Below are 26,022 nucleotides of genomic sequence, written 5' to 3' on the forward strand. Positions count from 1 at the left end.
ATCCCTTTCTATATCCTGACATTCTTATTAGATCATTGTTTTGTCAATTACTGGCATATTTTTCTTTCCATATCCTAGTCCACTGGGCCTCTGGGTCTTTTACCCATCACCACCATAATTTAGCTCCTAAAACCTTGCTTAGAATCTCCGGATCATCTAATCCAAGCCCTCCATAGTTTTTAGGTTTGCATATTTTTTCCCAAGCAACCAAGGCCCATTTCTTTTTTTCTTCCCCCTTGCCTCAAAGAAAGTCTCTTTGTATGGATCTGAATTGATGCAGGACTCCAATTGGTGCCGGGAGAACTGAAAGCATCAAGACTGGGATTGATTGTAGTAATGCCTTGGTTAGCACCAACCTACCAGCAAGATTTAATGATCTAATAGTCCATTTCCTGATTTTGTCTTGCAATTTTTTAATCACAGGTTCCCAGATGCTCTTGTGTAAAGGTTTGGCCGTTAGAGGAACTCCCGAATATTTTGAAGGGAGGATATCACTTTGAAAGCCCAAAATTCTGGAAATATTTCTCTGAATAGCAATGTGAGTATTAAAGAAGAAAATCTTAGATTTGGAGAGATTAACTTCCATACCTGAAGCCATGGCAAATCCTCTTAGGATTTGTTTATAAGCTAGAGCTTCTTTGACCGTGGGGATACCCTGCAGCATGGTATCATCAATAAATTTTTGATGAGTTAAGGATTGACCATCTTCAGAAAGTTGGATACCTTTGATTTTCCCAACTATTTTAGCATGCTTGATAGATCAACCCAGCCCTTCCATCATGAGTATGCAGAGAAAGGGAGAGAGTGGATCTCCCTGCCTGAGGCCTCTTGAAGGAATAAAATTCTCCGAGGGAGATCCATTAACAAGAATTGAAAAATTGCGGGAAGTTACTAGGGCCATTACCCATCTAATCTAGTTATGATCAAACCCAAAAGAAATGAGAAATTTTCTGATATAGGTCCAGTTCAGCTTATCATAAGCTTTGGCTATATCCAATTGCATGATCATTCCAACTTTCCTGTTGATTGTCAGTGAGTGCACCACCTCATGAGCTTGAATGATGTTGTCGAGGATTTGCCTACCTTCCACATATCCAGATTGTTCAACTGACACCAGGGAAGGAAGAAGAGGTTTGAGTCTATTGGCCACAACTTTGGATATTATCTTGTAGACAACATTGCACAAGGCAATGGGTCTAAACCTATCAAGATTTTGAGCCAAATCCTGTTTAGTGATTAGGGAGATAAAGGTTGTATTAAGCACCTTCAATATAGTCTTGTCCCTCCTGGAGTCTTCCACAACGTTCAGAATGTCCTGTTTTACTATATTCTAGCAAGCTTTAAAGAAATCTACATTAAAACCATCCGGGCCTGGTGCCTTACCATTTTGCATTTCTTTTAGGACCTCACTCACCTCCTCTTCCGTCACTGGTTTGTTGAGGTTGAAGTTGTCCTCTCTAGAAACCAGCTTGGGTATGTGTCTTGATATACCCCTGATGTATTGCTCTCTGTCTGAACAGGTTTCCTATGCAATACCACGAAAGTGTTGAATCAGCACTGCATCTATTTATTCATAAGAATAGAGAAGGATACCTCCCTCATCCTTGATCGAAGAAATCCTATTGTGAGCTCTGTTCTCCATAGTCGATCTGTGGAAAAATCTAGTGTTACGTTCTCCTTCTTTTAGCCATTGCACCATGGATTTTTGCCTCCAAAAAAATCTCCTCTTGTTTACATAAGTTCTCCCATTCTTGATGATATTTTGTTGCCTGATCACTTCTATCTTTGTCAAAACTGTCGATGATAAGGGTTTGGTTGAGTTCCTGCATTTTTCCCTCAACAGATTTATTTGCTTCAAAAATATTACCATACTCCTTCTTGTTCCACTCCTTGAGCCTGAGTTTGATATGTTTTAATCTTTTTTGAAGTAGGAACATTCTTGTGCCCTGAATATTCAACTCTTCTACCCACTAGATGGCTATGTTGTTGATGAAATCTGGGTCGGAGAGCCAGATATTTTCAAATCTGAAAGGTCGATTCCTGGGGGTACCAATGCCTTGAATCTCCAGTTGCACCAGCCAGTGATCCGAGCCTCCAAAGGGGAGCACTCTTGCAACTATGTCCTTGTCCTTGAGCCTAAGAACCTTTGAGATTATGAATCTATCTAATCTGGAGGCCACCTGAGACTCTCCTCCTCTTTTATTGTTCCAAGTAAAGGTACCATTACTCATAACAATATCCACTAGCTTCATATTGTCTATGAAGGTTTGGAAAGCACAAGAGTCCTTATTTAGAGATCTGGTACCCCCTCTTTTCTCCGACAGTGATTTGATCATGTTGAAATCACCCCCCAAGATCCAAGGGATTCTTGCATTTCTTTCTCTGAGATCCTACAGGGAATCTAGAAGTTTGAGTTTACCATCCATCCTTTGGGAACCATACACATTCATGACCAGGTAGACTTCCTTATCTCCCACTTGTTGTATGACCACTGAAAGATAATCCCTAGCTGCCTCTACATCTATAATGTCAATTTTTTGGGGGTTCCAAAGCATGAGAATGCCTCCTGCTGAATTCTCTCCTTTGACTTCTAGAAACTCAAATCTATTGAGCCATTTGTTGTGAATCTCTTTTATTTTTGAATGGAACATTTAGTTTCCTGCATGAAGATCACATCCAATGTTGCTTTTTTCATCCTATTACTAAGTAATCTTTGTTTTCTTTTACTACCTAGACCCCTGATATTCTAAGATGTAAACTTCATTATTAAAGATTTGTAAAGGAGTAGCTAGTTAGATCTTTCATCTTACCCGAATCTATCATTAGCTTTCCACACTCCATCAAGAGCTCATTCTGCTTTTTTCTGCCCCTCTTCTTTCCTGGATTTCTAGTAGCTAAACCTGGAGTTGATTTCATTGTTTTCACACCTTTGTGTTCCTGCTTGTCAATGGTTTTTCCTTTATCCAACCCCCTCTCCTGAGTTTTCCATAAAAACAACTGTTGTATTCTATTACATTCTTCTTGAGGCAATGAATCTATCCCTCCCGTGGTTCCCTACATTAAGAACCCTTCCAGATCTAGGTGTTACTTTTCAAGGATCTCCTGTAGCTCATGGTCCTCCAGATCTATTTCACTATGGGTCATTTCCTGATCCATCTCTAGGTCTGCTTCACTCATCATAGTCTCTTTCTTATTGCCAATATCTTGTGTTTGGTTGTTGTCTTCTTCTTTCTCCTTTACATTAGGACCTTCTTCCATTGATTGGTCTTCTTTTGTGATTTCTTCATTCTCTTCCAGTACTTGAAACTTGTTCTGACTACTCTTTTGCCCCTCATTATGTTGTTTCTTTGGCCCTTTTTTACCACCTTTTCCTCTATTTACCACTTTTTGAAAGATTTTTGTGTCCTTCATCATATTAGCCTTGCTCTTGTTGTCTGCTTTACTGAGAGGGCAATCTATGAATAAGTGTCCATGTTCATGGCATCTACGACATCTGAACGAGATATGCTTGTAGTCTACTGTTTGCACCCATTCCTCATCAAAAACTTCCAAGATAACTTCATCCTAGAGAGCTCCTGATAGATCCATTTCCACACATATTCTTGCAAAGGAAGTATATTTCCCCCTTCTTGTGGCTTCCGAAGCTTTGACAAAACGACCTATTTTATTGCCTATGGCTGCTAGCGATTCAGTTTGCTAGTAATCAAGAGGTAGGGAATAGAGCCTTACCCAGACTGGTACCAAAGTGAAGGTTTCTCGCTCTGGGACAAAGTTCATCTTCTAAGGCCGCATATAGAGGCCGGCTACTGCATAAAAGTAGGGTCCTCCTTCGAATATTCTATGTTTATCTTCGATGTTTGTGAACACCAGGGTAAAGAATCCCTTAGACCCAAGCTGTAGGTCGATGCTTCCTTTGGGTTTCCAGTGATATTTGATCCATGCCTGTAAAGCTTTTTCAGTGGGCCATAGTCCCATGAATTTATAGATGATAGCGTAAGTCCCCATGTGTTCCCTGTGTGCCTGTAGAGCAGGATCATTTAAAACTACTCTAGGAGTGATCTCTGCTTTGGGTTTGCAAGGTCCCTTTTGTTTTTTGCCTCCCTGACTTTTGTCTTCTTCCTCCTTGTCTTTTGTGCTATTGTTTTCCTTGGTCTTGGTCCCATATGTTTCTTTTTCAATATTCCTATTCCCTTCCTTCGCAGATCCTCTGACGTTTTTTTCCAGAGCTGACTTACCTCTACTGGCTATGGCGTCCTTATAGGAGGAAGCGGAGCTCCCTCCTTTGCGACCCTCCATTGAGATCAACCTCTGCAACTTTCTGAAACCCTTCCTGCTCACACTCCGTTCTCCAGCTCCAATCACGTTGATAGAGCATTATTTTTCATTATCAAGAGGAGAAAAGTTATTGTAAGATCTTTTCATGATCCCTGTCTCATTCCTTTGATTTCGAGCTTCTTTAGTCATAATGGTCTTGTAAGCGACACATTTAGCAACTTTGTGTCGAAAGTTATGACATGAAAAACATTGAGCATTAAAGAAGTTCCTGCGATTATAGAATCTACTGACCTGGTGATTGTAGTTTCTATTGATATTCATTCTTGGAGCAGATTGAGTATGATTTACCTGAGGTTGGTTGTAGCTTCTGTTCATCCTTGAATTAAATTGAGCCTGTTTTACCTAGTGATCTGCTTTATGCCTTTGCTGATGATTGTCGAACTATTCACTGCTCTTTTATGCATCAAGATAGCTTTTAGTGGAGGTTGACGGCTTCTGTGCTTGAGATGCTTCTTCAGTATATCCAAGACCTTTCTTTATCAGAGGAGAATGCTGCACTTTGATCATTTCATTTAATGTTTCTGATCCTTTAGCAAATCTAAGATTGAGAGATTTTGTTTTCTCAATATCCTTTCTTAGACCCACAATTTCACATTCTAGATTTTCATTGTGTTTTTCTCTTTCAGCAAGTTGGAATGTCAAAGTATCTATAATCATATTATTTTCTTCAAAATAGATTTTGAGTTTAGATATTTCTTCATAAAGATCATCTTCATCTAGAGCATCCAAGAAATCATCATCTTCAAAAGTCATCAAAAGTCTATAGTCATTGTTATTTTCATCTTCATCAATAATTGATAAACCATCGCTATCTTCATGAGTATAGTAGCTTTTCTTACTTACACTTTGTTTTATATTCCATTTCGCAGATTCCTTACCTTTATCAACTTTATCTTTATGAGGACATTTGGTAGCATAATGACCGACTCTTCCACAAGAAAAACATTTGAATGGTAGTTTACCTCTGAATCTTCTGGAACCCCATTGAAGGTTCTTGACAAAGTTTGCTTCTTCCTTTCCTTCTGAAATATGTCATGATTCAATGAGTTATTCTTTAATTTTTGCTAAAGCTGTAAATGCGGCTTCTCTCACATCTGAAGGACCTCCTTTTATCATCTCGAAGGAAGTTAAGATTCTGTGTAGCTGTGTCATAGTAATAGTCTGTAGATCCTGCTTTTCCTCTATGACGGATACTTTTGATTCAAAATTAGTAGACAATGATCTTAAAACTTTTTCAACTAAAACAAATTCCTTTATCTCTTCACCCAAGTTCTTCATGCAATTTACAATCTCATCTATACGTAAGAAGTAACTAGCTATACTTTCATCATTGTGCATTTTGAGATTTTCATATTGAATTCTGAGAGTTTGCAGTTTTGCACATTTTACCTGATTGTCTCCTTCATAGCTTAGAATGATATTGTCCCATATTTCTTTAGCGGTTTTGAGCTGCATAGCTTTAACAAATTTTGATTGTGATAGACTCCTCAATAATACATTGACAACCTTGGCATTGGTTTCATATTTCTTTTTACCTACCATATCTATAGGAATTACTGATGGAAATGCATATCCTCCTTCCATGCTTTCCCAGATATCTGTTCCAAGGGATTGAAGATAGGCTATGGTTCTTACCTTCCAATAAACAAAGTTGCTCCCATCAAAGATTCGTGGTCTAATTGATCCCTCTCTTTTGTAATTACTCATGATGATAGACCTTCCTTCAAGCGATCAAGCTTCTTCTGAAGAACTTGCTCTGATACCAATTGTTGGAAATAATACTGAGAGGGGGGGGGGGGGGTGAATCTGTATTAACAAGTAAATAATTTTTCATTTCCATACTCAGATTCATATACGCTACTTCAAATAATGGAACTCGCGTGTATACACAACTATGTTTAAGGCAACTAGCATATATCTTGCAGACTTATGATTCATTTTATTTATCATATGTTAATCTTTAATCAGTGCATCAGAACCATATAAACAATAACTAGCAGCAGTAAAAACAGAATGGAAAATCACACACAAGAACACAAGATATAAGGTGGAAACCCAATGTGGGTGAAAACCACCTGCTGCAATCATCTCTATCTTCTTTTATATTAGAAACTTCTTTTTATAATTTTTGTACTAGAGCAGACTTATACCAGTACGCAGACTTCTACTTGCAGAAGGCTACAACCTTATCTCATTCTCCAGCTTCTTCTGGAAGGGAGCTACAACCCCCTAGCTCTTGTACTAGCTGATATGTGTACTAGTACGTAGGAGCTGGCCTATAGAAGGCTACAAACTTCTCTTTTCTTCCAAGGACCACGTTTCATAAATTTTTAGACTAGATCCATCAATAACATCAATTAAACATCAAATATATCTCCATCAACCAATCTCCTTTGCACCACCCAAAAATGAATCAATCAATCACTACTCAGAATGTTGTAACCAGAATACAGTAACAGTAACCAGAACCCAAGCCAGGACCCAGAACACTGCAACAGCAACAAGAAGTAGCTAAAACATATTTCAAAAGATATACGCTACTTCACAGTGTCAAACCTGCGTGTATATGCTGTTATCCCAAGGCGAACCTGCGTATGTGTTGTTTTGATATGCATAACCAGTGTGTATACGCACCTTTGCTAAAGTGAACCTGCGTACAGATCTATAAATGATGATTTAAACAATTGCATACATCATTTATACCTAGATCATCATATTTATAGATTACAACATGCACCAGTTATTCAGATAAAAGATCACACAAAGATACTTCTCTTCAAGCCTTAAGATCTTGACCCATCAATAGTACTTATCCTTCATCAAGCGCTCAGGTTCATCCTTGATTTAGATCCAACTGTGTGTCATACCCCAATGACCTGTATTCTAGATCTTATTCTTCATTAGATAATTAATACTTAAGTGCCTTTTCCTAATGATCTTCTCCTTCGTTTATAGACTTAGGCCTTACTCAATACCATGGTCCAAAACCACTTAGAATCAATACCTTGGACTAAATACCTGGGGTCAACATTTCGGACCAAATACCATGGACCAATACCATAGACCAAAACTTAGAATCAATACCTTAGACCAAATACCTGGGTCCAACACTTCGGACCAAATACCATGGGCCAAAATACCATGGACCAATACCACGGACCAAAACTTAGTTCTCTAACATGATGCGCTTTCTCTTCTGTGAAAGCGCGTGTACGTATATGCGACTTTGTATATAGAGTACTTGCGTGTATACGCGACTTGGTCTATCATGAACCTGCGTATATCTCTCTTTCTTCATTCTGTGAAGCCTGAACTGTGATCTGTCATCTGTGTGAGTTGCCATCAAGGACAACACCTGTGTCATAGTGCCAAATCTGTATCATAATGCCAACAATATTTATAGGTAGAAAAATTTTAGGGGCTAATACTTGTAAATAGACTCATTTCCCACGTTTTTTCCCAAAAAAAAAAATGTAAATTCCATTTTCTAAAAAGAAACACTCAAATTTCTTAAGATAAAATCATTTTTACCTTAAAAATGATCAAAATATTATACAACTATATAACATTATTATAAACATTTATAGAAATGTAGTTAAATATTTTTATTTTCAACATTTATAAAAATATAGTTAAATATTTTATAGCTTGGATATTAGGAATTAGTAAGATTTACTAAAGTTTCTAAACTTCAAAATAAATTATCATCCTTAAAATTTTATCTAATTAACAATTGTGTAAGTCTCAAATCCTAATATTTACTAAAGTTTCTAAACTTCAAAATAAATTATCATCCTTAAAATTTTAGCTAATTAACAATTGTGTAAGTGTCTCAAATCCAACATGATAGAAAACAAACTGTTTCAATATTTAACTATTCCAAAACTGCAAACCTTTTGTTCTTGCAACCAAATTTAATTGTTTTTGTAAATAAATTCTATGTTAACTTACAAAGTTCTAATTAAAAAATTAATGTGTTTTCAAGTATATTGTACAAGAACAAAGTGTCATTGGCTAAGATTGGATCTAAAATTTATTTTAATTTGATTTTATATGTGCAATCAAACTAAAAGAAATTTGAAATTTTATGTATAATCAAGGTAAATTTAATGTGTAGTTAAAGTAAAATAATTTTTGAGAAACTAATTTTCATATTTTGTGAAAATAATTATGACAAATATTGTCTCAATATGTAAATCAATCATAATCAATCATGATCAATGATGGTGTCATGATCAACCTTGGCGAATAATGGAAATTTGAAATTTTATGTATAATAAAGGTAAATTTAATGTGTAGTTAAAGTAAAATAAATTTTGTGAAACTAACTTTCATATTTTGTGAAAATAATTGTGATAAATATTGTCTCAATATGCGAATCAATCATGATCAACCATGGTGTCATGATCAACCATGGTGAATAATGGTCAAATGTCGAGAAATATTGTCTCAATATGTAAATCAACCATGGTCAACCATCTCTATTTTAGTTTTTATAATATTTATCATAGGGTTTATATAACATTATCTCAATATGTAAATCAACCATGGTTAACCATCTCTATTTTAGTGTTTATAATATTTATCATAGGGTTTATATAACTTACAATATTTATTTCACGATTTATCATAGGGTTTTCTCAATATGGATGTAAATCAACCATGGTAAACCATCTCAATTTTAGTGTTTATAGTATTTATCATAGGGTTTATATAACTTGGTTTACAATATTTATTTCAGGATTTATCATAGGATTTTCTCAATATGGAAATAAATCATGTCCAACCATGGTCCAACATCGCATTGTGACAAATATTATCTCAATATGACAAACAACTATGGTCAAACATGGTCCAGCGTTACATTTTCACAAAGATTGTCTTGATATGAAAATCAATCATTGTCAACCATGGTCCAGACAAAGATTGTCTCAATAAGAAAATCAACCATGGTCAACCATGTTTATTTTAGTGTTTGTAATATTCATCATATGGTTTATATAGCTTCGATTTATAATATTAATTCGTTGGGTTTAATATTGATCCCTTGGATTTGTAATCCCTTGGGTTTATTAATATAAGGATTCATTTTCCTAACAAAGATTGTCTCAGTAAGAAAAGCAACCATGGTCAACCAAGTTTATTTTTGCGTTTATAATATTCATCTTAGGGTTTATATACCTTCGGTTTATAATATTAATCCATTGGGTTTAATATTGATCCCTTGGATTTATAATCCCTTGGGTTTATAATCATGGTCAACCATGATCCAACGTCACATTATGACAAAGATTGTCTCAATATGAAAATCAACCATGGTCAGCCATTCCCAACCATTGTCAAACATGGTCAATCATGGTCAGCTATGGTCCAATGTGACAATGTGACTAAGATTGTCTCAATATGAAATCAACCATGGTCAACCATGGTGCAATGTCCATCATCAAACATGGTCAATCATGGTCAACTATGGTCTAATGTGACAATGTGACAAAGATTGTCTCAATATGAAATCAACCATGGTCAACCATGGTCCAATGTCCATCGTAAAACATGGTCAATCATGGTCAACTATGGTCCAATGTGACAATGTGACAAATATTGTCTCAATATGAAATCAACCATGGTCCAATGTTGCATTGTGACAAATATTGTCTCAATATGAAAAATAACCATGGTAAACCATGCTCAACCATGTTTATTTTATGGTTTATAATATTAATCTCTTTCGTTCAACATTAAACATTGTTTATTTTAGGGTTTATAATATTTATCTTAGGGTTTATAGTTGGGTTTATAATATTTATCTTAGGGTTTATAGTTGGGTTTATAATATTAATCACTTTGGTTTAATATTATTCCCTTGGGTTTTTAGTATCAATCCCTTGGATTTTTAGTATTAATCTGTTGGGTTTTTAGTAATAATCCCTTGGGTTTATTAATCCAAGGGTTCATATTCCTAGGGTATAATATTATTCATAGGGTTTATAATATAAATCCTTAGGGTTATAATCATGGTCAACCATGGTTCAACGTCACATTATAACAAAGATTTTCTCAATATGAAAATAAACCATGGTCCAATGTTACATTGTGACAAATATTGTCTCGATATGAAAATCAATCATGTTCAATCATGGTCAACCATGGTCCAACATCACATTGTGAGAAGAATTGTCTCAATATGGAAATCAACCATGGTCAACCATGTTTATTTTAGGGTTTATAATATTTATCTTATCGTTTATATACCTTGGGTTTATAATTTTTTCCCTTGGGTTTATAATATCAATCCTTTGAGTTTATTAATCTAAGGGTTCATATTCCTAGGGTCTAGTATTATTCCCTTAGGCTTATAGTCCCTCATTTTTTTAGCATTAATCCCTATGGTTTATTATTCCATTGGGTTTATAATATCAAGCATGATTAAGCATGGTCAAGCATTATCGACCATGGTCCAACGTTGCATTATGAAAAAGATTTTCTCAATTTGAAAATCAATCATTGTCTGAACTATGGTCCAATGTGACATTATGACAAAGATTGTCTCAATATGATAATTCTGGTCAACCATGGTCAATCATGATCAACCTTGGTCAACTATAGTCCAATGTCGCATTGTGATAAAGATTGTCTCAATATGATAATACTGGTCAATCATGGTCAACCTTGGTCAACCATGGTCCAATGTCGCATTGTGACAAAGATTGTCTCAATATGAAAGTCAATCATTGTATCAACTATGGTCCAATGTCCCATTATGACAAATATTGTCTCGATATGATAATCATGGTCAACCATGGTCAATCATGGTCAACCTTGGTTAATCATGGTCAAACTTGGTAAACCATGGTCTAACATCACATTGTGACAAATAGTGTCTCAATATGAAATTCAATCATTGTCTCAACCATGGCCTAACGTTGTATTATGACAAATATTGTCTCAATATGATAATCATGGTCAACCTTGGTCAACCATGACCATCCATGGTCAAGCATGGTCGAGCATGATCGAACATCGCATTGTGAAAAATATTGTCTTGATATGAAAATCAACCATGGTTAAGCATGGTCAAACATGGCCCAGTGTCATTTTGTAACAAGGATTGTCTCAGTATGAAAATCAACCATAGTCAACCATGTTTATATTAGTGTTCATAATATTTATCTTAGGGTTTATATACCTTGGGTTTATAATATTAGTTTGTTGGGTTTTATATTATTGAACCATGGTCAACCATGTTTTATAAAATAAATCATGATATAGCATGGTTAATCATGGTCAACCATGGTCTAATGCTGCATTGTGACAAAGATTATCCTAATATGAAAATCAACCATTATCTCAACTATGGTCCAACGTCGCATTGTGACAAATATTATCTCAATATCATAATCATGGTCAACCATGATCAACCATGTTCAATCATGGTCAACCTTGGTCAATCTTGGTCCAATGTTGCATTATGACAAAGATTATCTCAATATGTAAATCAATCATTGTCTCAACCATGGTCCAACGTTGTATTATGACAAATATTGTCTCAATAACACAATCATGGTCAACCATGGTCAATCCACAGGGGTTTCACTAGGGGAGAAACATAATACCATGTGGGTTCATATTGGGGGATATATATTGAGGAAAAAATGACACAATATATTTAGCATATAACAAGGGGTAAATGGTTTTATTATTGGCAAGTATTAGAAATGTAGCTCAAAGTTAACGAAAAAATATAAAGGGGTATAAAAAATTCTAATGAAAAAATGGAAACCTACACTATCTAGTGAAAGTAGGGGTTTTTAAAATTGTGAAGGTGTATTGGATTTGTATTGGTAGGGGGTTAAATAATGTGACTTTTTGAGGTATTTCCTATTATGTAGTCAAATTAAAGGCATTGTTTAATATGCCATGAACGCACATTCTATGTTAGAGGTTCATTGAGTGAAGCCCCTGTGGGTCAATCATGGTCACCTTGGTCAACCATGGCCACCTATCTTCAATCATGGTCAACCATGGTTGAACGTCACATTGTGACATAGATTGTCTTGATATGAATATCAAACATGGTTAAGTATGGTCAATGATGTTCCAACATCAGATTGTAACAAGTATTGTCTCAATATTATAATATTGTGTTTTAGATTATGGTTTATAATATTAAGTTTAAAATATAACATATATTAACTTAATGCCTACAGCATATATCAAACACATTTATTAATGTGGTTGTGCTAGTTATGCTTATTGGAGTTGGGAATGATATATTAGTTACATACACATTAATTTATATATAAAAAAATATATTATAAAAATATAAAAAAAAATTGTAGAAAATTTTTAAAATCACAAGTTTGAGTTGAAAGTTATTCATATTCTCATTGCCCCCGAGAATTTTTGGGGTGTTGAATCCACATATCCAGTTAAAAATTCATTTTAAACAAAAAATATTCCAAAAGTAATATGTTTAGACAACGTTGTTTCCGTAGAATTATAAGAGTCCTGAATTTATTTTTAAAAAGACAAAAAATCAAAATCTTATTATACCTACCGAAGGTAGAGTATATTGTAATGAGTTTGTCAAATTTATCTTTGACTTTCAATTATTTTTTACAATAGTTGTGAAATATTTAAATATTAAACTAAATATTTGTTAATTATAAAAATAATTTTCATTTTTTATAAAAATTATATTCCTATTTTATGATTGGTTAAGGACATTGATATGACTAATTATGCCGAAGGCATTCTCTCTATGGCATTTGATGTGCAGACAATGTTCATTTCAGCGAATCGATGAGCTTACATTTCGTCCTCCTTCGTCCTATTACAATATGACATGTGGACCAATGTCTTTCCCTCATGTGACTGACATCGCTCGACTTGTACGCGTTGTTAATCCAACGTGGACAACAACCTCTTCGTTGGCCGATTCACCAACAATTATCTTTCTCATTACGCCTTGTGAGAATATGCCTTTCTTTATGTGAGTGGACATGCTCCATCTAGCCGAGAGAATAGAACAGAAAAATGTAAATGATAACAACCACTTTGTTTTCCCTATGAAGTTACAAAATGTGTGAATTGAGTTACTAACTCGAAGGCTCCGATATTTCTCCCTGCGTTTCGAAGTTGCGACACGATTTGGTTCACTACTTGACGTGAAAACCCCCTTCAAAAGGATATTTTAGTTTGAGTCCGTGATTCAGTTCTCTACTCTCCGCTAAACACCCCTGCTATTTCAAAGAATCTAGATGTCTTCCCCACCACAATGATTAGGAGCCATGCTAGAATTTTTCTCTCATATTTTATGCAATGGGGGACTTCACCATGGAAGGATGGTTGTACATGATACATCCCAAGTGCTTGAGATTGCATTCTTCTAGCAAGAAGTATTTTAATTTAATTTAATTTGAGTTGAAATAGTGAAATTAAGTTGAAATAAATATATAAACGGTTACAAAAACATCGAAATCAATCATTAGGGAGAAAAGAAGAGAAGTGAACACAAGGAAGCAACTCGACTCCATCCATCCTCAGCATTCAATAAGCCACTGGATAGGGCAAACCAAATTTTACTATCAGAGTTCGTCCTAATGGAAGTAATGGGCAAATATTTTGGACCCATTTGCCAAAATTTGGAAACTATCGTTCTGCAGCATCAAAGGTCCAGATTTATTTTATTCAAAATAATTTTTAAAAGCAGTGTTTAGTAGTGGATGAGGACGATGACAGAGAGTTTAATCATCCAAAATATTACAGGTTATTATTTTCTTGGTATCCAAGATTCCTCTGTGGTTCGCATATTGATACCTCTACGTTAAACATACCTCTGTGGTTCGCATATAAAATTATTGGTTCGCAGATTGATCGGTTCAGAGATTGCTCAGTTCACAGATTACTCGGTTCACATATATATTATACATGTGGTTCACATCTATAAACCAATACTCTGCGGTAAACATATTTATACCTCTGTGGTTCGCATATTGATACCTCTCTGGTTCGTATATATAAATTATTGGTTTGCAGATTACTCAGTTCAAAGAACAAAACCATAGTCATTGATCTCACTCTCTAAAAATTGTCACGCTATACCCATCTATAAACACTTGGTTCGCATATATATTATACATGTGGTTCACATCTATAAACCAATACTCTGCGGTCCAGGGATATAAACACGTTTCTGTGGTAGCACCCTCTGAAGCTATCACATATTAGCACTCTCGGTTCACATTCTACAATATCTATGTGGCATTGCAGATCTCAAACACATTGACGCAGTGCAAGTGGGGGTTTGTTCGTGGAACAGGGGTGTTAGGGCAGGTGCTATTTGCAACTATTTGCAACATTACCTAGAGCTCAGTGGTGGAGCCATTGCATTAGATACATCCAGCATAACATTGCAACCGATATTTGATGGTTGGAGCTGCTTCGATCTGGATATAAAAATGTAAGTTTGGCTGGAGTTGCTTCGATCTGGATCTACAAATCCATTCATCTTTCCAGATCCAATCTGGTTTGCGGGCTACGGTTTGATCCAATTCGGGGGACGTGCGGTCTGTGATGCAGTTTGTTGATATCAGGTGCACACATTCCTTATCTTTTTCTAATACATATCTGCTCACAAATTCTCAAGTATGAATAATTTACTACAGCTACCAAAGATTACTAAACGTAGACTTAGCATAGTTACTCTATAGAGCCTTTATGAGTATATAGAGTCTTTAGAGAAACGTAGAGAAGAAAGAGAAGTCAAGTTACAAACAGAGTTAGAAGCCATGTTGGAAAATAAATTCACATCTCTTGAAGACAAGATCCAAAAACAAATAGAAAATAAAATAGAACTATTGGAGACTAAAATGGAGGCAATGGAGACTAGGTTGCAAGTTATAGAAAAACAAAACCAAGATATGAACCAAACATCGCAGCAAGGAGACGCTGATACTTTAGAGAGTCTTAAAATGAAGGACATTATTAAAGAAATAGAAGAAAAAGTTAATAGCCACCTCACCCTAAATAGTGTGGCAGGTAAATTAGATATCAAACCAATTAAAGATGAAATGAAAAATTGATAGAATTAGACCATGAGTGTAATAAAAGGGCCTTGAACCTTATAATCTTCGGTTTGAAAGAGGAGGTAGTCAAAATTACATAATAGATTACAAATTGAAACAACGTGTCTCACAGAAGCAACAAGGTTGGGGAAATTAAATGAGAATAAACGAAGGCTGATCTGAATAAAGGTGAGCTCTACTAACCATAAGTATGACATACTTAGTAAAACCTCAAGTCTAAAATGAACGAGAATATTTATAAATGAAGATCTCATTCCAGAAGATCAAGCGGAAATAAGAAAGGAGGTTCAAAATGTAAAAGAAGCTAGGAAGGAAGGAAAATGGGCAATAATTAGAAATAGAAAAGATGTTATTCAAGATAGAAACCAAAAAGATAGTAATAAATAACAATTCAACATGCTCCAGATTCTTTCTTGGAACTATCGGGGCTTTCCATGGAACAAAGGCCCCAAGCTAATTTGGATCTCGAATGATGTTGATATTATATTGCTTGTTGAAACTTGGGAGCACAAAGAATCTAGGGTCCCTAACATAGATGGCTTTGCACTATGGTCTACCTGGAACAAGTGATCCTCTCGTAGAGGTATTGGGGGTATAGCTTGTTACATTAAGAAGAACATCTTCCCCCATGCTAAGATTTATAAAAACGACCCTTACAACCAATAGTTCGATAGATATTACCGACAGCAATGATAAAAATACCTACATAGCAATCTATTATTTTTCCCCCATCAATTCTAAATTCTATAAGAAACAGAATCTAGATAAAAATAGTCCTTACAATGTTTTAGAGAATGATATTTCTAGCCTAAGGAATGAAGTTAATATCCTTTTAATGGGTGACTTTAATGCTCAAACTTCAAGCAACCAAACTATTCTTCTAAGCAATCATTCCAACCCTAATCCTCTTTGGTTAAACAAAGAACTTACTTTGGCTAGCCAGTACAAAAGGAGCTTTGAAGACCTTGGGAAGAATTTGTTTGGGTAGGAGCTAGTCAAGCTCTGTAGTGCTCAGGATCTCATAAATTGCAACGGTCTAAAGAAGTGGCCCAATTCTAGCCAAATGACCTACATCCATGGGCTTGGTAACAACGTGGTAGACTATGTTATTTCCGATCTCCCTTTATACAATGAAATAATAAATTTTGACATCTTAAACGACCACGAGCCTAACTCTGATCATAGGCCTCTACTTATAACTCTCAATTTTTTCATGCATAGAGATCCCATAGAAGATAATCCTTATAGCCAAAAGAACTTAATCTTTGATAGAAATAAAAATGATCTCTTTCTAAATGAATTAAAAACTAATTTGCTTCATTTATCTAGTATAGACAACATAGAATACCTCTATCATATTTTTACTACAACCCTCTCATATTCTGTTAACAAGTTCTGAATTGAAGTTTCAAGTAATAAAGGAAATAACAAAACCAACCCATGGTATGGAAAAGATTGTAAAAGTGCGAGGAGAGCAATTAAGGAAGCTGTTGATGAATCTCTTAAAAATGGAAAGATAAAAATATATAAAGCCCTAACTAAAAGGAAAAAAGGGTAGTATATTCGTAAAAGACAAGAGAATCTCTTACACCTCTCTAAGGTAGCTGCTAAGAAATTTTGGAGGCAAATTCTAACTAGGAAAACTAAAGATAATAATAAAATTTCTTTATATGACTGGAATTCCTATCTTAAAAAGCTTTATGAATCTCCAAATGACATGGACAACTGTGAAACCCTGCTCACAACGAAATAAGTTTTCTCATTAGAAGACATTGATTTTGGGGTTAAACGCCTGGAAAATGGGAAAGCTAAGGACATTGAAGGTTACCAGACGAAAATCTTAAAAATTGGAGTTCCCGTACTCATCCCCCACATCCACAAGCTTTTCAATTAAGCAATCAAGCAAAGGTTCCCTAAACCATGGACTCAGAGCCTCATTATCCCTATTTTTAAAAGTGGGGATACAATTAACCCCTCTAATTATTAGACAATTATGATCAGCCCTCTCTTAGCCAAGTTATATGGTATTATTTTGGAAAATAAGTTGAGTGTATGGCTTGAAAGTGAAGGTAAGCGAGCTAAAGGCCAAGTGGGTTTTAGAAGGCAACACTCAACAACGGACCACCTCGTTACACTTAGGGTCATTGTGGAGGAATGCCACAATGATAAATCCAATCTCTTTTGTTTCTTTGTGGACTTTAGAAAGGCTTTCGATACGGTTCCTAGAAACAACCTATGGAATAGATTAGAAGAGCTAAAGATTCCTTTTGAGTTGAGAGCTGTTGCTATAAGTTTATATGATAATGTAATTGCCAAGTTAAAGAGCAATGAGGGGTGGTCGAAAGATATTAAGTGTAATATCGGTGTTAAACAAGGTTGCTCCCTCTCCCCTACCCTATTTGACATTTACATCAACAAGCTAGAAGGTTGTTTAGAGGAAGTAGATTGTGCTGACACGATCTTAGCTGAGATAGTCATCATCCTTCTTCTCTGTGTTGACAATATTGTTCTTCTCACAAGGTGCCCATCTGATCTCGATAAGCAACTTAGACTCCTTAAGGATTTCTTCTCTACCATGGGTATGACTGTTAACACTGATAAAACAAAAGTTATGATTATCATATCCAAGAAGGACACTTACGCTAATTTTATGTATGACAATAGTAACTTGGAGGAAGTGCCTTCTTACAAGTACCTAGGAATTGATATTCATCACAGGCTCAAATGGAACTATAGCATTGAGAAAAGGATTAATGGGGGCTGGAAAGCTTATTTTGGTCTTGAAAATAATTGTAAAATGGCAAACCTCGTAATGTGGGATAGAAAGAAGTTCCTCTATGAAACTTTAGTCACTCCTGTTATCTTATATGGACGTGAGGTTTGCAGTTGTAGCATCTCTAGAGAATCCTGGAGAAACATTGAGCAAATCCAGAAGCGTTTTATAACGTATAACTCAAGATTAAAAGCAATACACCCTATCCTATTCTCCATATAGAAGTGGGTCTTTCCCCTATCGAGAGCCTAGCTATGACTAGGATTCTGGTGTACAAACACAAACTCAATAACATAGGAGACCATAGACTACCTAAGCTAGCTTTAAATTCCAGCCAAAACCACCTAAGGCTCAAACGAGGTTGGTATAAAGACACCAGGGCCTGGTTAAACCATTGGGAGATCGACGAGAATATTGCATTGCAGAACATTAATAACATTAAAAATATTGTTACTTCTAAATTCAAAGAAAAAATGTGGTGTGAGAAAGATTTAGTAGCTAAAAGAAAATTAAGATGTTATAAGGAGGTCATCAACCCCACCCTAGAAGATCAAAAGTATCCCTCTGTTTTAACTATCTCGAAGAAGAAAATTAATATAACCAAGATTAGATCGAACTCTCATGAGCTCCATAGTGAAACGGGTCGTTGGGCAGTTCCTAAAACACCATAGATGGAAATAATCTGCCATCTTTGTGAAAATATGAACATCGAGGATGAAAATCACTTCCTCTTAGAGTGCCCCGCGTACAACCACATTAGATCTCAATTTCATAATCTTTGTTGCAATACTGACCTTCCTAGCCTTTTACGGTGTGAAAATTATAGTGAGCTCGGGAGGCTTCTCTCCAAGCTTTTTGAGCATAGGGATAAAATCTTAAATCAAACTAAATAATTCGTTTCTTTAGGTCGGATAGACCAAAGTTGGGTCTCAATGGACGTTAACCATCATCATCATCATCATCATCATAAAAGTGAAGGAGTATAAATAATTAATTAATTTTTTTATCATTTTTATTTATTTGTACAAACGTTTTATTTATTTCAATCCAATAAAAAAATAATATAAATAATCAATTGTTTTTCATTAATTTTATTTATTTATACAATTTTTTTTTAAAATGAGTATAAATAATAAATTATTTTTGGTTAAAATAAATAAAATTTTTCACTCATATTTCAATGTGAAAATAAAATAATATATATATATATATATATATATATATATATATATATATATATATATATATATATATATTCAGTTGTATAGTGTTTCTTTTTCCATTCATACCTTATTAAAATAATCTAATAATTTAACAAGTAATAAATATAAATAATTAATTTTTTTAAATTTTTTTTTTCAATTTATACAAGTTTTTCATTTTTCCTATTAATATTCTCCTATTCAAAAGTGAGTGATTCAGTTATTTTTATCATTTTTATTAATCTATATATTTCTTTTTTCCCTCTCATATTTCCATCTTGAAATATAATTAAAGTAAATGTAAATAATCAATTTTATTTTTAATATTTTATTATTTTTTTCTCTTTTTCCGAATTGAATATTGAAATGTAATGAAACATAAATATAAATTATTTTCTATATTAAATATAATAAAAAGTAATTAAATAACTAATTATAAGTCATTAAATAACTAATTATTTTTATGAATGAATGATTATTAATAAATAATTATTAATATTATTTCATATTTAATATTAAAGGTTGAAATGTAAAAGAAAATGAGTATAAAAAATTACTATTATTTTTATTTCTCTTCACAGATTTTTAAATATAAGTTGTTTAGTTCACATAGTCCTGTTAGATATGATTTTATAATATCCTATTCCATTCCATTGAAAACCCACTAATTTTCACAATCATCAGGCCCTCGCCCCTTCCTCAATTAATCCAATCCATCCATCCATCCATCCCTTGGCTTTCCCGTCTTCACTTTCTCGGGCGGACTCGCAGCTTCACCACAACGACAAGTTAAGGGATTAATGAATCCACGTAAAAATAAAATAATTAATATGAAAATTACTAATCTATTTAAGGCAAACTAATTTTTTAATAAATTTGAGTTGCACAAGTAAATTAATTTATTTAAAATAACAATTGTGCGTTAAGTAATTGACTCCAAGTAAAACAGGTATTGAATTCGTATATTCCAAAAGTAAATTATTAATTTAAATGGAAAATGGGTTTCGTAGGGATCCATTCCACATAATGTGCACTTCAAAATGAGTGACTTTTCACGAGTGTCGAAAGGACGGCTAAGGGATTAATCAATCCACGTGTCTACGCCACTTCCTATCTTCACTCCATCCACACCTCTCGCGACCATTTCCTGTCCACTGAAATTCTGTGTCTCTCCTGAAGCTAAGGGACCTCCCCTTGCCCTTTATAAATACTCGTTGCCACAATCCCCATACCCACTGCAACGGAAGCCCTTCATTTCCATCGCCATGCCGTCTCCCTCTCCCTCTTTCCCTTTCTCCTCTGCGCATTCATTTCATGATGATGCACAGTCCCTGTTGGCATTTAAAAAGCTCATTACTAGCGATCCCAATAATTCATTGGCCAGTTGGAGCCCCACAGTCCCCCTTTGCAACTGGACTGCTATTACTTGCGATGGCCGTCATCCAGACAGAGTGGTCGGCATCGATCTCAGTGGCATGGATCTACGCGGCACGATCTCTCCTTCACTCGGTAATTTGTCATTCCTACGCTCACTCGATATTTCAGACAATAAGCTCCACGGTCATATCCCACCTCAATTGGGACGCCTCTTTCGTTTGAGGTTGCTCTGGCTGCACTATAATCAATTGGAAGGAAATATACCACATCAACTCAGCAGCTGCAGAAATTTGGTTTCGCTGGCGCTCTCTTACAACAATCTGAGCGGAAATATCCCCGGGGAGTTGTCTTCCCTGTCACATTTGCAAGAGCTTTACTTGGGAGCAAACAGTCTAACAGGTACCATTCCCTCTTCTTTAGGAAACCTTTCCATGTTGATAATTTTAGGAATGTATGAAAACAGTTTGGTTGGTCCCATTCCGCCACAACTGGGCCTTCTCACCCATCTGCAAACTCTTCACCTTTATACAAATGAATTGTCTGGCAGCATTCCCCCTTCATTGTCCAATATCTCCACTTTGACTGACTTGGCAATTTCCACCAACCACCTCACTGGCAGCATTCCACAAGAACTGGGCCTTCTCACCCATCTGCAAATTCTTTACCTTTTTGAAAATGAATTGTCTGGCAGCATTCCCCCTTCATTGTCCAATATTTCCACTTTCAATGTGTTGGACATTTCCAACAACCACCTCACTGGCAGCATTCCACAAGAACTGGGCCTTCTCACCCATCTGCAAATTCTTTACCTTTTTGAAAATGAATTGTCTGGCAGCATTCCCCCTTCATTGTCCAATATCTCCACTTTCACTCAGTTGGACATTTGTATAAACAAATTTACAGGGCACATTCCATTAGAATTTTGTGCCAAACTCAACTACTTGAATTACCTCTCTTTATGGGGAAATGAACTTAGTGGGAACATACCAAATACCATTGGGAATTGTTCCAAACTTGAACAACTTTTTCTACACTACAATAAGTTGACTAGGAATGTTCCAGTAGAGTTGGGTAAACTATCCCTTCTTCAAAAGCTAAAGTTGAACAATAATGAGCTTGACAGTGGCAAGACCACAACCATGCCCTTTCTCATATCTCTTACCAATTGTTCTCACCTACAAACCTTGCACTTGAGCAACAATAAACTAAGTGGTGTCTTGCCCCTTGCCATAGGAAGGCTGTCCACCAATTTGTCTTACTTTTCATTAGCAAACAATAATATACAAGGAAACATCCCTCCACATATTGGCAATCTTAGCAGCCTAACCTTTCTAAATTTAAGTGGAAATCTTTTAAATGGTACCATTCCACCATTTGGAAACCTTACAAAATTAGAAAGATTGGACATAGGAAACAATGAATTAGAAGGTAACATCTCCAATCAATTTGAACAATTACAAGGACTTGGTCTCTTGGACATTAGTAGAAACAAACTCACTGGAAAGATTCCCAATTCCCTTCCACCGTCTAAACAACTAAGAAGACTCTTACTTCATGACAACAAGTTATTAGGGAGTATACCTGCCATCTTAGGAAACTATATAAATTTGGAATTGCTTGACCTGTCTCACAATATGCTCACTGGAAGCATTCCACGAGAAATTGCTAAACTTTCTAATCTACAATTCTATTTGAACTTGTCATGGAATTTATTAGATGGCTCGTTGCCCATGGAGATTGGTAAAATTGCAATGGCTCAAGCTATAGACATTTCCTCCAATCACTTAACTGGGCTCATTCCACCTACACTTGGAAGTTGCAGTGAACTACAAACATTGAATTTATCTAGAAATGCCTTTCAAGGCTCTATTCCAGATTCACTTGGAACTTTACTAAGTCTTGTGAACCTAGATCTCTCTTTCAACTCCTTATCAGGTCCAATACCGACGACTCTCCAAAAATTGAAAATGCTTCAGTGTTTGAATTTGTCTTTCAACAATCTCACAGGGGAAATCCCAAAAGCAGGATTTTTTGCAAATCAAACAATTATCATGTCCTTCATTGGGAATCCAGGCCTTTGTGGACCAAAAGTATTCATGTTACCTGCATGTCCAACATCAAGAAGTCATTTTGCAGTTGTGAAGAAAATACTATTTCCAATGAGTGGAGCTATTGTTTTTATACTATGTTGCTTACTTTTTGGGTTCCTTTGGAGACGAAATATACATGTGCAAAACTTTGGTTCCTCAGAATCCATTTTTCAAAAGTTAGAGCACAAAAGGATCTCATTTCAAGAGCTTCACATAGCAACCAATGGATTCACCAGGAGCAATTTGTTGGGATCAAGTAGTTTTGGATCTGTTTATAAAGGAATTTTGAGTGATGGCACAATTGTTGCTGTGAAAGTTTTCCAATTGCAAAATGACCAGGGTGAGAAGAGTTTCAAAGCAGAGTGTAGTGTCTTGCAAAAGATTCGACATCGAAATTTGGTGAGAATCATAACCTCCTGCTCCAACCTCCATTTCAAAGGTTTAGTGTTCCAATTTATGTCTAACGGAAGCCTAGAGAAGCATTTGTATCATGATAGAGATGAAAACAATGATGAGGATGTGTGTGGCCTGGGATTGAAAACACTACTAAACATTGCCATTGATGTGGCCCATGCCATGGAATATCTACATCATTATTCCCATGTGCAAGTAGTGCATTGTGATCTAAAACCAAGCAATGTGTTGTTGGATGAAGACATGATAGGCCATGTGACAGATTTTGGTCTTGCAAGATTGATTGGTGCAGAATTTGGTGATTCACTTACTTCAACACTTACTTTGAAAGGGTCTATGGGTTACATTGCTCCAGGTATGGATTTTTTTAAAATTAGTTTTAATTGTCATTTTTCATCAACAATTTTGTATACACTAGTGAGATAAATATTTATTGAGGTTTCCTTTAATGCAGAGTATGGATTGGGTGAGAGAGTTTCTACCAAAGGAGATGTTTACAGCTATGGCATTATGTTATTGGAAATGCTTACCAGAAAACGACCAACCAACAATATGTTTATTAGAGACCTAAACTTGCACAAGTGGGTCAGCCTAGCATTTCCAAGCAAAGTGAAGGAGGTGATTGACAACAATCTGTTTAGTGCACAAGATGGAGCTGGATTTGAAGAAAATAATATACACAATTGTCTACTTTCTTTGCTACGGGTTGGTTTACTTTGTTCAAAAGATTCCCCTGATGAACGACCTACTATGAGAGATGTGGTAATAGTGCTGGAAAATCTCAAAGAAGATTTGGTGGCAAAAACAATTGCTACAAGGACAAGTATATCCAATTTACTTGGCCATACAAATGCACCAAATATAAATTCCATAACATCAAATGACCAAAGTTCTTCTACATTTTAGTATATGAAAATTGTAAGTACAAAATATTTCAATCTTATCATTATTCTTTCAATCACATATTTATTTTTTATTTAATAAAAAAATTTCAAACAAATTTCTGTTAGCCTATGTTATCTATTTATAATTACCGCGAATATGAAATTTAGATGCTTTTTCAACAGTTGATTAAATGGACTGTAAATTTACATATGGTTAAATTTATTCTCCTTTCATAGTATTTATAAATTAAACTAGCTTCACAGAAATGGAAAAGAAATTAATTGCATTCTGTTAGTTTACAGTGGGAAGTGTGAAGATTTATATCATGAAGTTGCTACTTATTATACAATTTTTTTGACCTCTTAAGATTAAGTATATTCCCAGTATGTACTAATCAATTTTCGATACTCTACAGATTTTTGCAGGTTTAAAAATGGAGCTTTAATCCCAAGACAGTCCCAGGAGCTTCGAACAATTAGTCTTTTCTCACAGGCATGTTAAAAGTTCTTATTGTTTCAAAATTTGAAGTCACCATGAATCGTTATCCATATTTCAGTATTCTCAATGCTCGGTTCATCTCCCAGGTTAATGAAATCGTTATCCATTTTTCAGAAATTTCAATGCCCTCTTAATGAAAAGACGTACTCTTTCATCGATCATGATCATTGACTTCTATATCTTGAGCTGCTACTTCCATCGTGGCAGACGTACTTTTTCATCGATTATGTACTCTTTCAGCGCTTCTCAATGGACGTTTTTCAGTGCTCTGAAATGGAAAGTTGTGGGTTCATCATGTAATGTGGAGGAGGCTCTGCTTTGGGTACAGGAAAACTATGTAATGACATTTTGTTTTACGTTCTGAATGGGTACCTCTCAATTCCAAATTTAATTATTTGAGCGGTTTTTTTATAAAATATTAAATGCTATGCTTTTTATTATTTGATTAATATACTTCCTTGGTTGATTCTAACAATCCTATAGCTGGAATTCTTGGTCTTCCCCATCTAAAGAATTAAATTCCTCACATTTCAGAAATAGCCTTTATAATATTTGGTTATTCTGAAAAATTAGATCTTTGGAATAATGGATATTTTATTTATTGATTTTAATTAATATAGGGTGGTTGTTTTTCATATTTTGTATAATAATGAATATTTTTTAAATATAAAGTATAATTTGAGTGGACTTATTTATTAAAAAAAATCTTTTTCTGGTAAGATATAGATTTGAATTTGAAACGGTAGAATATATACTTATTGGTAATATAAATAATGAAATTGTTATGTAGAAACAATTTTTTGTTTACAAACAAGAGGGCCTTATACAATAACTTGATGTTTGGCTATACTAGAATATCAAAATTAGATTATTGTTATTATTATTATTATTTTAAACCATTGTGAATGGGTAACTTGTTGGAGTAATTTGGGCTATAAACCACAATGAAATTAATTTAAATATATTTTTTTCAAAACTTTTAAAATAAACTAAGTTTATTTTGTAATGATTTTATAGAGAAAATGAAATACAATATCAAAGACATGCAATGCTTCATATGTTTTTATGGTTATACCATTATTTAAATGCAATTTATGTGAGGAAAGTATGGAAGAAGGGGGCCTCATGAAGATGCCATTACTCCTATACAATGTTGGAACTGTGTCAAGCAAAAGTCTAGCAATAAATATTTAAGGAATGAAAAACACAAGGAAGAAGGATAATGCTTTTCACCACATAGTCTCATGCATAATATTCTACTTTCATTTGGTGTCTAGTTGCCTTTAGTTTTCCACTTTTCTAATTTGTATGTCTACTTGTCCCTCAAATCTGTACATATTTTATTCTCTAACCCATTTCTA

General features: G+C 34.8%; 1 protein-coding gene across 3 annotated transcripts; it reads left to right on the forward strand.

Annotated features, from left to right (window-relative positions):
- Window positions 1-20,531: 20,531 nt before the first annotated feature.
- Window positions 20,532-25,052, forward strand: LOC149208422 (receptor kinase-like protein Xa21). Of its 3 annotated transcripts, XR_016252759.1 has the most exons (5): window positions 20,532-21,173; window positions 23,025-23,633; window positions 23,733-24,196; window positions 24,579-24,655; window positions 24,776-25,052. XR_016252759.1 is itself a non-coding variant. In XM_089396040.1 (4 exons), exons 1-3 carry the CDS (start codon window positions 20,663-20,665, stop codon window positions 24,182-24,184), a joined length of 1,572 nt encoding a protein of 523 aa, XP_089252166.1. In that variant the 5' UTR covers window positions 20,532-20,662; the 3' UTR covers window positions 24,185-24,196; window positions 24,579-24,768. The 3 variants fall into 3 exon arrangements, 2 of the variants coding, with proteins under 2 accessions (XP_089252166.1, XP_089252167.1); XM_089396040.1 differs by lacking the exon at window positions 24,776-25,052 and having other exon boundaries at window positions 24,579-24,768; XM_089396041.1 differs by lacking the exon at window positions 24,776-25,052 and having other exon boundaries at window positions 24,589-24,768.
- Window positions 25,053-26,022: the final 970 nt, after the last annotated feature.

The sequence above is a fragment of the Pinus tabuliformis genome, chromosome 1_2 (assembly GCF_031772625.1).
Source record: "Pinus tabuliformis cultivar Carrire ecotype Pingquan chromosome 1_2, CPIR1, whole genome shotgun sequence".
NCBI classification, from domain to species: domain Eukaryota; kingdom Viridiplantae; phylum Streptophyta; class Pinopsida; order Pinales; family Pinaceae; genus Pinus; species Pinus tabuliformis.